Source organism: Amblyomma mixtum, chromosome 1 (assembly GCF_055824585.1).
Source record: "Amblyomma mixtum isolate Tamu chromosome 1, ASM5582458v1, whole genome shotgun sequence".
In the NCBI taxonomy this organism is placed as follows: domain Eukaryota; kingdom Metazoa; phylum Arthropoda; class Arachnida; order Ixodida; family Ixodidae; genus Amblyomma; species Amblyomma mixtum.
Window position 1 is genome coordinate 297,140,813 of NC_143012.1, and position 13,158 is coordinate 297,153,970.

Consider the following 13,158-nt stretch of genomic DNA (forward strand, 5'->3'; position numbering starts at 1 on the left):
TCCATCTGAAGAGGGATTTCGAGACTAATTTTGGGCCGTACAGCTTCTGACACTACTAATCGCACATAGTAACAAGAAAGGAAAGAAATAAACAAACATGGAAATTCCAGGATTCGAAGTCACGGATTTTGCATTAAGAACCGAACGCGCATCTCACTACTCCAACGTAGCTTTTCCTCGGAAGTAGAAACTGCAGATTCTGGCTGCTTTGAAAGCTGCATGCAGCCGCAGATGCATCAGCATGCCATGAGATGGCATCACACGTATCCGTGGACCGTTAGGCGTTTTTTTTTTTTTGCTTTAGTTGTTCTATATACAGTACCTAGGCAGAGGCCAACGCTAAAAGCTAGAAGCCTGACGAGGTCCTGGCCCTTTATGCAAATTTCTACATCAGTGAACAGAACTTACCTGAACAGAAACTGCACCGCATTATTTTAACCGTAATGGTTATCAGGAGAATGCACATGGAGCTCCAAAGATTACGGGCGACTCCTTGTATGGAAAGTTTTGCTCGGGGACCAAAGTGTCCATAGTAGTAGTAGTAGTAGTAGTAGTAGTAGTAGTAGTAGTAGTAGTAGTAGTAGTAGTAGTAGTAGGAGTAGTAGTAGAAGACCTTTATTCAACCATGATTTACAGGCCGAGCAAGTGTCCATATTAACGGAGCACGAATTATTCGTCTTTCCTTACTATCCTCATTATCACGCTTTACGTCTCCTTTCTCTCTCATTTTTGTTTATTCCTCTAGTAGAAAGTCACTGGCTTGCTCACGCTGCCTCAAACCAAAATAATTCTCCTATTGAGATGAATGGAGAAAGTATCCAGTACGTCTCGTTTGCCTTCACTTGCCTCTTTCAAGTTTAGTATTCGTTGAGTGATGTTCGTTCCCTTCTCTGTCGCAGCTGGGACGGCCTGGACCGGTCGTCGCCTACGCCTCCGCCGGACAGCCCCGACGGCACGTCGGCCTGTCCGGAGACGAGCCCGCTCATGGAGGCCTCGGGGCCTAAGCCGGTCACCATCCAGCGAAGCGCCTCCTTCAACTTCCCCTCCACCAGCCAACGGGGCGGCAATGCGGCCACAGGTACGCTGCCGCCAATTTAGCCAGAACCACCTGTTGCATGACATCATGGTGCATGGTTGACTCGCGGGAAGGATCCGTGGACGGTGCGGGCCGTCAAGGAGACGGCAGAGTCTGTATGCTCGTACTTACGGCGGGCCCTTATGCAAAGTGGGATCTTCATTGGCGACAGTGAGCCAATTCCCTCACATGGAGTCGGTGCATCATCCCGCGCTGTTGTTTTCTTGGTTTTCGCTGGAAGGATCAGAAGAGGCCGTTGGCGACGCTTACCCTCTGTGATGTCGCTTCCTCGCAGCCGCACCGCCGGGCAAGTCCAGCGATGACTCCGGTCTGGGCACGGGCAACAGCCCCCGTGGCAAGAAACCCACGCTCACCATCGACCTGCAGCGCATTCCGCCTTCGCGCGCCAGCTCCTACGGTGGCTCCCTCTGCAGCCTGCCCACCAGCAGCAACGGCAAGGTGTACAGCGCACGTCGCACGCACGGGGACCTGTGAGTATGCGGGGAATACGTACGGAATCATATAATAGGTGCGGCCATCTTAAAAACGATGGGTTGCCTATGGAACGACTGTCCTATCGCCGCGTCAGGTCTCGTGTCACTAAGTGGTCCGTGCTTGCTGATGCAATGAGTCTGTAAAACTTCCTCGTCGCCTGCAGGTTAGCTGTAACGCCGTGCATTTGGCAGCGCTAGTGACAATTCTTTTGTCTTAGCAGACAGAGATGTCCGCGGCTTCATAGGCGCCGAAACAGAAGTGGTCCTCCTTGCTCTCGCCTCCTCCTTTCCTCCCTAGTCGAACATGATGCTCTGTCAAAGGAGGCAGTGAAACACCGTTACAACGAAATCGCTGAAGTGATTTCGTTGTAAGAGAGTTGTAAAGCGACAATCCCAACTTTCGCTTTATCCGAAGTGCTTGGCCGTCGGAGGACAGTGTCACTTCGGCTATCACAACGTTGCTCGTAGGAGATCATTTACTACAAAGCTTTCTTTCGTTTATTCTCCAATTGGCCTTTTACAACGAACGCCTAGCGTGCAGGAGAAGGAGCGAAGACAACATGTTCTACTTTCATTAGTTCTTTTTTACTTTGGTCTGTACATTATTTTTGTAACCATCTCAATTGCGTTACAAATATGTAACTTTCTTATCATTTCATTTTTTGCTTATCCTCTTTCCAGCCTCTCTTCCTTTTCTTTTCAGTCTCTCCCTTCTCACTTTCCGTGTATTTTTACGGTTTTTTTCTATTTTTTTTTGTTTACCTGCCCGTGTAAGTATTTCTGATGAACGTTGAAAGTTTTTCGCATAGTTGCCACCTGCGGCAAAAACCTGCGCTATGCTGGAATTTTAGCTATCCGGCATAATATAGGATTTAACAGTCACCTGCGGCTGCGATGAGTCACAGAGCATCTGACAAAGGCTGCGCAGTGCTCTAGACCGTCTCGATTCGCGCCCTCTCACGGAGAACCTCAGATTGGTGGCCTCAGTGATCGGCAGCCCTGAAGGTATAAAAAACATCGTTTCGGTTCTGAGGACGTCGTGCTTGTGTGACCGATTATGACTCAAGTCCAGCCTTCTTGGACATCACTTTTGCTAACTGTAAGGCAACTGTGAATTCCTGTACGATACTTTTATGAATATATGATTCCGGGAATGGTCTAACCTTCACATGTGTAGCAAAATGTTGCTTTTAAACTTTGTCCTGCGCTCGCAGCGAGTATTGAAGCCATTGAAAGCCAATGGGGTGCGTTTGTGACATTTCTGAGGCAGCTGTGAAATATTTGAAGAGACTATTATGAACATATCGATGGGAACTGTCTGATCTTCGGATGTGCAGCAAAATCTCGCATTTAAAGTTTGTTCTGCACTCGGACCGAGTAGTTAAGGCTGCCGTAGGAAACCAGTGGAATGCGCTTTTAACAACAAATAGCAGAAACATTTAAGTGTCCCGAGGAGGGATCTGCGGGTATATTGATCGTAATGGTGCAATAATACGGTAGGCAAAAAAAAAAAAAACTGCGTTCATAAACAATTTCCCGTTGAAAATATGCGCTTGTCCAGAATTTCTGGATATGTTTTCTGCAGGCGTGATCTTTCCTGATATTGTTGCGTCTTGCCTCATCCCCGACTTTCGTGTTTCCCTTTTCAGTGGGGTAGGACTAGAAGCTGCAAGGGGCTAAAATTTGTCGTCTGTCCCAAAATTCGCCCATAGGCTGGAGGGAAGTAAGTCAGCAGTCCGTAAGTGACGTCACTCGGTCGGAAGTGACTTACCTGCCGGTAAAGGCATAAACAGCTACTAGAGGTATCGTATTTCCAACACATTATAGAATTAGATGTCCCGGTGAATGTTTTTGAATTCATCATCCCCTCCCCCAATTCGAGATAGCCGACCGCAACATCCTTCTGGTAACTGGTTAACCTCCCTACATTTCCTCTTTCTTTCTCTCGCCCTGTTTTAGAGCGCAGCTCTTTGGCGTTCGTTCCTGGGTTTCGCGTCGTCGTCGGCGTTGTCGTCGGCGTCGGCCTCGTAACCAGCTCCGCCCCCCTTTCATCCGCAGCTGGGGTTGACTCACTATCGGCGTCAGCGGCATCAGTTAGTCGCTGCTATCTCTTCCCTCTTCCCTTTATCGTGTTGTCCGCGTCAGCGGCATCAGTCAGTCGCTGCTATCTCTTCCCTCCTCCCTTTATCGTGTTGTCCGCTTGCTGCGCGCGCTTCTGCCCCCATCGTTTGCCGCTGGGTGTACACGCCGACCCCTTCTCCCTCTTCCTGCGAGTCTCCGGTTGTCAAAGCGCCGGCTCGAACTTAATTCCTTTCTTCGCTCCTCCTCCAATGCAACCCCTGTGCGGTGGCAATCAGAGAGCCAGATCGGTGGCGGCGGATCTGTATATGTGCACCGCCCGAGCCGAAATTGCCGCTGCCGTTCGCCCTGTGCGGTGGCAATCAGAGAGCCAGATCGGTGGCGGCGGATCTGTATATGTGCACCGCCCGAGCCGAAATTGCCGCTGCCGTTTGCCACTGCGAAATTATCTGCCAGTTCTTTCTGAGCCATGAGCGAGACGACCGATGGAAGTCCTCCGTCTGCTAAAAAAAAAATTCTGTGATAGCGCATACATGTGTTGCTCGATTTCTTTGCCTCAATCTATCGAAAAGGTGAAACAGCTTATTTGCTGCGCTCAAATTTCGCATTAGGAAGTAACGTAATCGTCGGTAATTTTTTTTTGAATGATCTTGCCGAGATAAAATGCACAGAAAAGCCACTTCGCGTTCGTTTTTATACGTGTGCTAACATTAAAACAAACCGCAAAAATTTACGGCGAGGGTGTTGCGTTCACTCAGGGGAAAGGGGGCTGTTGCCATTCGCATGCATACGATTTTGCTGAAAAAAGAAATAATTCGTCCGGCAGAAAAGACGATTGCCATTACGGTGGGTGTGTTCAGCGCCCGGAATAACTTCACGCCGGCAAACTCAAGCGCATTCCGGCAGATGGCGTGACAAGCGCTTCCCGCTTCTCTGTTTTTCTTTCTTTTCTTTCCCAGGGACTCTCTGGTCATTATGCTCAGCGCTCTCTACGCCAAGCTCCTCGTGATCATGGGAATCTGCTTCCCGCTGGCTGAAGTGATCTCAAAGAAGATACCCGTCTCGTTTTACGAGGTGAGTGCTCGCACTTTCGCCACCTCGGCGGGAACGAGCCGCCTTGATTTATATAGCCCGTTGCGTAATTCGCTGCGCGGCCGTATTTACAGCTAGCTCTTACTTTTTTCACATTCGTGTTCTCGCGGGTGCTCGGCTATTTCGGACTGTCGCAATGTACCGGACTGTCGCGCCCCGGTGCATTGATCTCCGCACTCATCTCGCGTTCTATTTTAACGCGACAGCGTTAAAGACCCCGTTGTCCAGAAAATCCGGTGTCGGCGTTGCCGGCGGCGGCGTTGTGAGCGAAAAATTACGAGCATGACACTGGCAGGTGGTGCCCAGAGAGCAACACAGGAGATAGGTGAGCCACCTAGGTCACGTGACCTTGCAACGTCATCAAAACCTGGCCAACCGGATAGCGAGAAAACCGCCCACTTTGGCAGGTGGCAGTTAAATTAATGATTGGTCGCTTGGGAAGAGCAACCTGGGTCGCAAAAGACCCAGCTGGGATCACTTGCCATCGCAGGACAGTGGCACCACTGCTTTAGGAGGGGCATCAGGACTCCCAGGGATCCATGAGTGCAAAGTAGAGACGGACCTTCTGCATGTATGGGAATAAAGGCGGAGCTTAAGTGTCCCCTCCTATGTTTTTTTTTTTTTTTTTTTGATTAGCACCGGCCCCGTATTGTCTTCCTCTGCGCAGTGAAATACATGTGAGCCTGACTTCTGAGTGATGTCAGCCTCGATGGCCCTTTCCGGTCGTGTTGTCGCTCGTTTGATTCAAGGCCATTAAGAAAGGGAAGCTCTGTGCACTGCAGGAATGCTACATTTCCGTTCTATCACGTTCAGCATAACATCATTTAAGTACTTCAAAACTCAGAGCGGAACTTGGTATTTTCGTGTCCTTTGTTAATTAGCTAGCAAATAATGCGAATTAGAAGGTATATGCAGATCTAGTATGCTGCACTGTACAGTGGTGAGCAGCCTTGTCTAGAGCGCTTGAGCAGTGCGCACTTGGTAACAAAAACCGAAATTAGAGAGCAGCCCCTCATTGCAGGGCAAAGTTTTCGTGCCTGCTTTGTTTACGAGGCTATCTGGCGCTACTTCCGTGCAAGCGTTGCAGCTGGACCCTAGAGGCTGCCACAAAATCTGGATTTGTTTGCAAGGAAGTGCACCGCCCGAGCGCTCTAGACAAGGCTGCTCACCACTGTACTCAAACCTTCGTAGAGCGGCATGTCGTTGTTTTAAAGTTTGGCATAGCTGAGCTGAAACACCCTTGTTGTGACGCAAGGTAGCAGGATCCCACCGCTGCCACCTGTTGTTACGGCTCGAGGTAGCGTGGCCAGTTGTTGTTGCACCAAGGGGGCTCGTCCGGGATGAGGAAACGGTTTGAACTTCAGATGGTTGGAGATTACAAAAACAAGCAGATTTAATGACAAGAAACTGAGACACTTATTTACAAAAATTTACAAAAAGAAGAGCAAGGAATCAAAATTTAAGAGTTCATAGCGTCGAGCGTCTGGATGAGCCTGATACCCAAGGCTCAGAGCCACTGGATGAACCTATTACCGTAGGTCCAGAGCCTTCGTGCCCACTTTGGTCGCAGTTTATATAGCCCAAGGCTCCGCCCCTGCACCAGGCGACATTCCATCGCGACACAAAAGATCGGCACCAGCACCATTGTCGAAGACCTGTTGAGCCTCCTCACTAGGCGGTAACTCATCGTGGCACAAAAGATCGCCACCACACGTCACTGCCAACTAAGACACCTGCTTAGAGCCCGCACGTGGGAACTGGCGAGTCCGCATTCCTAAGTCCGCAGTCCGCATTCCTATAGCATTGTGTCGTGTTGACGTCACAGCCGCAGCTGCGCAGGCTTCCTCTGATTCGTTCCGGGTTTTTTTCTCAAGACGAGGGACACCCTTTCTTCTCCTGTAGTCGGTTGCTTCTCGAAGGGGAGGTCGTTTTCGCCGAGCCGAGTGTGGGAAGAGCCTCATTGGCCACTTCCCAGAAAGTCGCCCTTTTCTGTGAGGTCATCGAGGGGTCAAGTTGAAGTCAAACGACCCGTCAAAATTGCCGCTACGTTGAATCTCCCTCCGTTTCATCTCGGGTCTCAAGATGGGTCGTAACAGCTACCTCCCCCGCCAGACGAGTCTCGGCGAGTAGCAGTCATCGCTGCTGCACGAAGAGACGACTTGACTAATTGCTCGCAGAAGTATACCAGAAGCCCTCTGCCGCTCGCAACGTGGTCTTCTATTACGTCGGCCAAAATCTTTGAGGCGTCTCTGAAACTTCAACCACATGCGCAAGCAAGCACTCAACTTCCCTCCGAGCAAACCAGTTCCAAAAGAGGGTGCTATAATCCGGTCAGTATAGCCATTGTGAATAGCTCACACTGAAAACTCCCAGGACCTACGCAAGCTGAGAAAAACCGAACCTGCTACTGTACCCTTCACTTTCAAAAACGCACGAAAAAACTTATAGTAGCAATTTTGGTTCATAAAGAGCATTCCGGACTGCTTAAAAAGAACAGCTAAGAAGTCCGCGTCCCTTCCTGCATGTACAAAAAAAAGTAAACAGCTCCAAAAGCTGCATAACTGAGTGAAAATCCTGTAGTCCACTAACACCACTGAGCTTTACCACTAAAAATGGGTACTCGTTTGCCTTAACCCCTGTCGAATTTTTTTCAGTAAGTCAATGCACAAAAAAAAAAGAGGCAAACACTTATTCCCCGAATTGGACATTCTTTAGCCGCGCCCTGCGAGGTCGTGGTCGGATGGCCGGTCTACAAGCAGGTGCTTCAAGAAAACTGCGAATTTGATTGGTTCCGCCTCCACTCGACCTACTGCGGAAAGGGTGCCTCCTACATTTCCTTGTCCCTGCTTGCCGCGACTCCCTCCGACTCACGCGCTCTCTGCGGCGACCCTTTGTGTGGCTGTCGAGCCCTATTCTTCGTAACGCAAAGCATGCGTCTCGTGTCCAACGACCACGCCGTCTGTCGCTCTTTCGGCCCGCAAGGGCAGTCACCTGGGTTTTCATCGTGCCCATCCGCCTTCGGGAAAATGACACTGTGGGTTTTCCCTTTCCCTCAACAGTTCTCGCGGTGCTGTCCCGCGTTAATTTGCCGGCCCTCGCATCAGCATTAATCTCTGCCCTAGCCTTTCTCAATTGCTTGTCGCGTTCGCGATGTTTCTTGGGTAGCGACGCTACTCGTGCTTTACTCTGAGTGCTAGGCGGCGGATTAACTGACGAATCGTCTACTCCGGTGGTTTCGTCTGAGCTGCAAAGCTCACTTTCCTGCTGTCTTACTATCGGAGCAGCATCCTCCTCATTCCGGGCAACAGAAACAATCTCGTCTGTACGGCACTTTCCGGCGAGCGTTGCGCTCCTGCCTGGCGCTTCACTGTTGCCGTCAGGCAATTCCCGTTCACTCTTTGTGCCGCTTAGTACCGGCGCCTCAACTTCTTGACTGCTAGTGCTCGCCAGCTGCACCAGCGGTGTCCCCTCTCTGGCTCTGTCATTTCTTTCACACCGAACCTCACTGCATTCTTTCTGGCGCGGGACCTCTGCCTTATCTGCCAACGCGCCATCTGTCTCAGGGCTAACAGTAAGCGTTTCTCCCATCTCATCTTCCTTGCATGGCTTCCCGTTCACTACCAGGTCATGCATGTAAGGTTTCAGCAGCTTCATGTTTTCATCGCAGTCACTGACATACGAGAACGCCACCTTTTCTTTTCGGCAGTTCATTGCTATGTGACCCGGCTCATTGCATCTGTAACAAGTGAGCGGCCTTCTAACCTCAAACACGGCTTTTTCTTTCTGTGCCTTGGCCACTTTTGCACCCTTCTCACTGTCGTCCTGTTTTTGAGGTTTCTCGTAAGGAACCTTCCTTTCTTTCTTCCCGACTGTAGAGCTCGCAAAGTGCCTCTCGGGACGATAATTCGCACTCCTTCCGAAATTACGGGGCCTATCAACTCTAGTGGTGTTGCTAAACTGCCGGCGCGAAGCGTACTCCTCAACGAGTTCGGCAGCTTTCGTCGCCGACGCTACGTTGTCCCGGTCCCTTAGCCAATTTCTCTCCTCTTCAGGAAGGCAGTTGTAAAACTGCTCCAACAAAATTCTCTCAACTACAGCGTCCCGGTCACTATATGACTCCGTACTCTTTAGCCACTCAACCAAGTTCACTTTCAAATTGTACAAGAAATCGGGATAGCTCTCGTCCCTCGACTTCTTAGCTCCCCAAAATCTTTGCCTGAACGCTTCGGCGCTAAGTCTGTACTTTCTTAGAAGGCAAGCCTTGACCTTCTCGTAGTTGTCCGCGTCCTCCCTGCTGAGCCGCGCGACAACCTCCGCTGCCTCGCAGGGCAGAACCGTCAGTAACCTTTGAGACCAAGTTTCTTGACTGTAGGCGAGGTTCTCGCAGGTTCGTTCAAAATTTACAAGATACAGACCGATATCCCTTGACACCACATATGGCTGCATGTGCTTAGACATCTTGAACCCTGTCTCCTTGCTGAGAAGAGGTACCACTTGCTGGGGACAACCGCCCGACCTCTTGCTCAACTCCATTTCTAACTTACTGAGCTCAGTCCTTAGCTTCAGTAGTTTTGCTTCTCTCTCACGTTCGCGCTGATGCCACTTTTCCTCTCTTTCTCGCTCTTCCTGCTGTCTGAGCTGCTCTTTCTCCTGCTCTTTTTGCTGTCTGAGCTGCTCTTTCTTTTTTTGTTCGATGAGACTCCACTCTTCAATGAGCTCCTCATCATCTGCCCCCAAATCAGTAATGGCCTGAATTATCATGGGTTTTCGTGCCAAACCCCTTGTCTCAATCCCCAATTCCTCACACAACAGCAACAGGTCCGACTCCTGCAGTCTCTGTAGGTCCATGATAGTTCTGAGTCTGAGCTATTTCCAAAACAACTATGCAAAAATACCAAACCTGTAAGATTTAAGCACAGGTGTCTACCAGTTCTAAATTTTAACCCTCTTTTAGAACCTGGTCCACATCAAAGGAAAAGCCAAGCACTCACCCACACACGTGATCATGTCCAAGACAGCTGCACTCTCGCTGGCCGACCGTTGTTGTCGCTTGTGGCTTCAGATTCTCATCGCTGATCCACAGTTGTTGGGTCTTCGTATCCCACCAGTCTCTTCGGATCCCAGGCTTCGGATCCCAGGCTTCGGATCCCATGGCTTCGGATCCCACGGCTTCGGATCCCACGGCTTCGGATCCCAAGGCCTCGGATCCCACCGCTGTTCACCAGTTGTTGCGAGTCGGGGTAGCAGATCCCACCGCTGTTCACCAGTTGTTGTGACGCAAGGTAGCAGGATCCCACCGCTGCCACCTGTTGTTACGGCTCGAGGTAGCGTGGCCAGTTGTTGTTGCACCAAGGGGGCTCGTCCGGGATGAGGAAACGGTTTGAACTTCAGATGGTTGGAGATTACAAAAACAAGCAGATTTAATGACAAGAAACTGAGACACTTATTTACAAAAATTTACAAAAAGAAGAGCAAGGAATCAAAATTTAAGAGTTCATAGCGTCGAGCGTCTGGATGAGCCTGATACCCAAGGCTCAGAGCCACTGGATGAACCTATTACCGTAGGTCCAGAGCCTTCGTGCCCACTTTGGTCGCAGTTTATATAGCCCAAGGCTCCGCCCCTGCACCAGGCGACATTCCATCGCGACACAAAAGATCGGCACCAGCACCATTGTCGAAGACCTGTTGAGCCTCCTCACTAGGCGGTAACTCATCGTGGCACAAAAGATCGCCACCACACGTCACTGCCAACTAAGACACCTGCTTAGAGCCCGCACGTGGGAACTGGCGAGTCCGCATTCCTAAGTCCGCAGTCCGCATTCCTATAGCATTGTGTCGTGTTGACGTCACAGCCGCAGCTGCGCAGGCTTCCTCTGATTCGTTCCGGGTTTTTTTTCTCAAGACGAGGGACACCCTTTCTTCTCCTGTAGTCGGTTGCTTCTCGAAGGGGAGGTCGTTTTCGCCGAGCCGAGTGTGGGAAGAGCCTCATTGGCCACTTCCCAGAAAGTCGCCCTTTTCTGTGAGGTCATCGAGGGGTCAAGTTGAAGTCAAACGACCCGTCAAAATTGCCGCTACGTTGAATCTCCCTCCGTTTCATCTCGGGTCTCAAGATGGGTCGTAACACCCTGTATAAGTTCCATCTTATCCTAGTACGAAACTTCAGAGTTAAAACTCGGACGTTTCTAACACGCGACGATTTTAAGTTAATCTCCATATTATAAGCGTAATGCATGAATTTTATTGCGATAGCCTAGGAAGGCCATGCAGACGAAAACTGTCCAGCGTCGGCGGCGTTTATGTGAAGCTTCCACCTGCTACGGTTGTCAAGTGGAGAGAGGGAAATTCCCTTTCACATTTAGGGAAGAGGAGCGAGAAGCCGGACTTATAAATGATTAAGAATAAAATCAGAATTTGTATAGAACATAAGTAGAATAGATTGGTGAGTGCAAAAAAATGGCTAAGGTTTTGCTCTTCTAAACCTAGTTAGAGAGAGCGAAAGATCCGTTAGCCATTGTCTGCATCCCGGCCACACACATGGTAGACCCCAAAGAGTGCAAGGTTCTCGCAGGCGTTCTGGCCGCTCTGCCTGCCGCACTCATCCGCGAAACTGAATGTGAACAGCGGCGTCGTCATTTTATTAAGCGAACGGCGATTCCCCTGGTCACGTGCCCACAGCTGGCGAGGCGGCGGTCGGCGCACCTATGGCAAGTCACGTGGTATGACGTCACAGTCACACCTCCGGCGCGCCTCTAGCTTGAAGGTCAAGCGGCAGCACCCGATGACCTTGGCGAAACATGGCGCAGAGGAGCTTTCGCTCAAAAAAATACTGTCGCATTTCCTCAGCATCGATACAATTTATCACCTTTCTTTCTCGCGTGGAGGGGGAGGGGGGGGGGGGTACACGGAAGCCACGAATTAGCTGAATTTCACAAGGAGGCGCGGTCCGACATAGAGGGGTTGGCTGCTCATGATATGCTGTCCCAGGTATACCAGAAACAGTAATTTAGGCCTGGGCTCCCTCAGTTCTCCTCGTTTTGGGACATTTGAAGTGCCAGATGCACAAGGGTCATTATATAACGTGTTTACACTGCTGCAATTCTCTCCTGGCTGTCTCGCAGGGCTTCTACCTGTACCTGTACTTCGGCAGTATTGCGTTCCTGCTCTACGTGTACGTGTTCCTTCTGCGTCACGACAAGGTCAACGCAAAGCTTGACCACTTGACTGACAGCTTCAGCGACAAAGTGCGGCGGCTGCTGGGGCTGCGGAGTTCGCGCGGCACCAACATGGAGGTGCCGCCGATTCCCAAGAAGCGCGTCTACGACGCCACCACGCACGCTGGAAGCTTCTACCTGCGGCTGGGCGCCGTCGGTGAGTGGATCTCTCCGCGTACGAAAGAACCGTCACAGGAATATTAGTATGCCGACCGCATTACTATTCTATTCCGATGATGTTCAATGCTTTTTTCTTTTTGCCATTTGCCGCGGCGCCCTATTGCCGTTGTTACCGTCGTCCCAGAGGTGTGCACGCACATGCGCCAAAATACCTGCGTGACTACCTGCGTGTCAGTGCAACTAAGCCCTAGCGGCCTATCACATTCTGTTCTGCCGCTACTCGGTCACTGTCCGTCTTTCTTACGTCATATATGACGTCAGCACGCTATTTCGGAAGGTTCAAAGCCATTTGCCACATGATGGCAGCCAAGGAAACTAAAAACTTTTTTCCGAATTCTTGGTAATGTTTGGGATGATGGTAGCGGTTGGCTAGCAGTAGGTGCGTAAATTTGTTGGGTTGTTCTGATTCTGCCAGTTATCGGCTAAAGTTACACTAGTGTGCTTAATTCAGATTACCTTCCGTGTATTGTCACTGCTGTATTGTCGTCGCGTTGTCGATTCTGGGAGCGGGTTTCACTGAGGGCACTGACGTTGATTGCAGAATAGGTGCACAGTTGTATTTTTCCTTCTTTGACGTCGTTGGTGAGCTCCCGAGAGCCGCCGTATCTTTTTGCCGCTGTTAAACAGTGGTTTATGTAGACTATCTCTCCTTCTCTTTCAGCGTTTGGAACGGGCAGCATGATATACTCGGGCTTGGAGTTCGGCCAGTTCTTCGAGATGGAATCCGACTCAAAGTGCTACAACATTCTGTTCAGCCTCACACCGGCCGTGCGGATGGCGTTCACATTCTTCCAGCTCTACTTCATATTCATCAACTCCAGGGTAAGCGACGCTCTTCGCCGCCTTGCTAGCGGTTGCTAGGAATCGAACCAGGGCCTTTGGCATTTGAAGCGGAGACGCTACCACTCCGCCACGAAGGCTCGATTTATCCAGATATATACTCTGCAGAACGTAAAAGCTGTGGAGAGTATGATAACTTTAACCACGTCATGTGGGCCTGCAGTAAGGACCCTTTCAGCCGAATAAC

At 50.4% G+C, this 13,158-nt stretch overlaps 1 protein-coding gene across 4 annotated transcripts in view; it reads left to right on the top strand.

The window, feature by feature from the left end:
* Nucleotides 1-13,158, top strand: part of LOC149372167 (proton channel OtopLc-like) — a 74,026-nt gene that overhangs the window by 46,504 nt on the left and 14,364 nt on the right. For all 4 annotated transcript variants that reach the window (XM_089566550.1, XM_089566551.1, XM_089566552.1 and 1 more), the window contains exons 2-6: nucleotides 900-1,078; nucleotides 1,371-1,566; nucleotides 4,608-4,722; nucleotides 11,859-12,108; nucleotides 12,793-12,953. In XM_089566550.1, coding sequence (XP_089422676.1) covers nucleotides 900-1,078; nucleotides 1,371-1,566; nucleotides 4,608-4,722; nucleotides 11,859-12,108; nucleotides 12,793-12,953 — 901 coding nt within the window. The remainder of the gene's footprint in view (nucleotides 1-899; nucleotides 1,079-1,370; nucleotides 1,567-4,607; nucleotides 4,723-11,858; nucleotides 12,109-12,792; nucleotides 12,954-13,158) is intronic.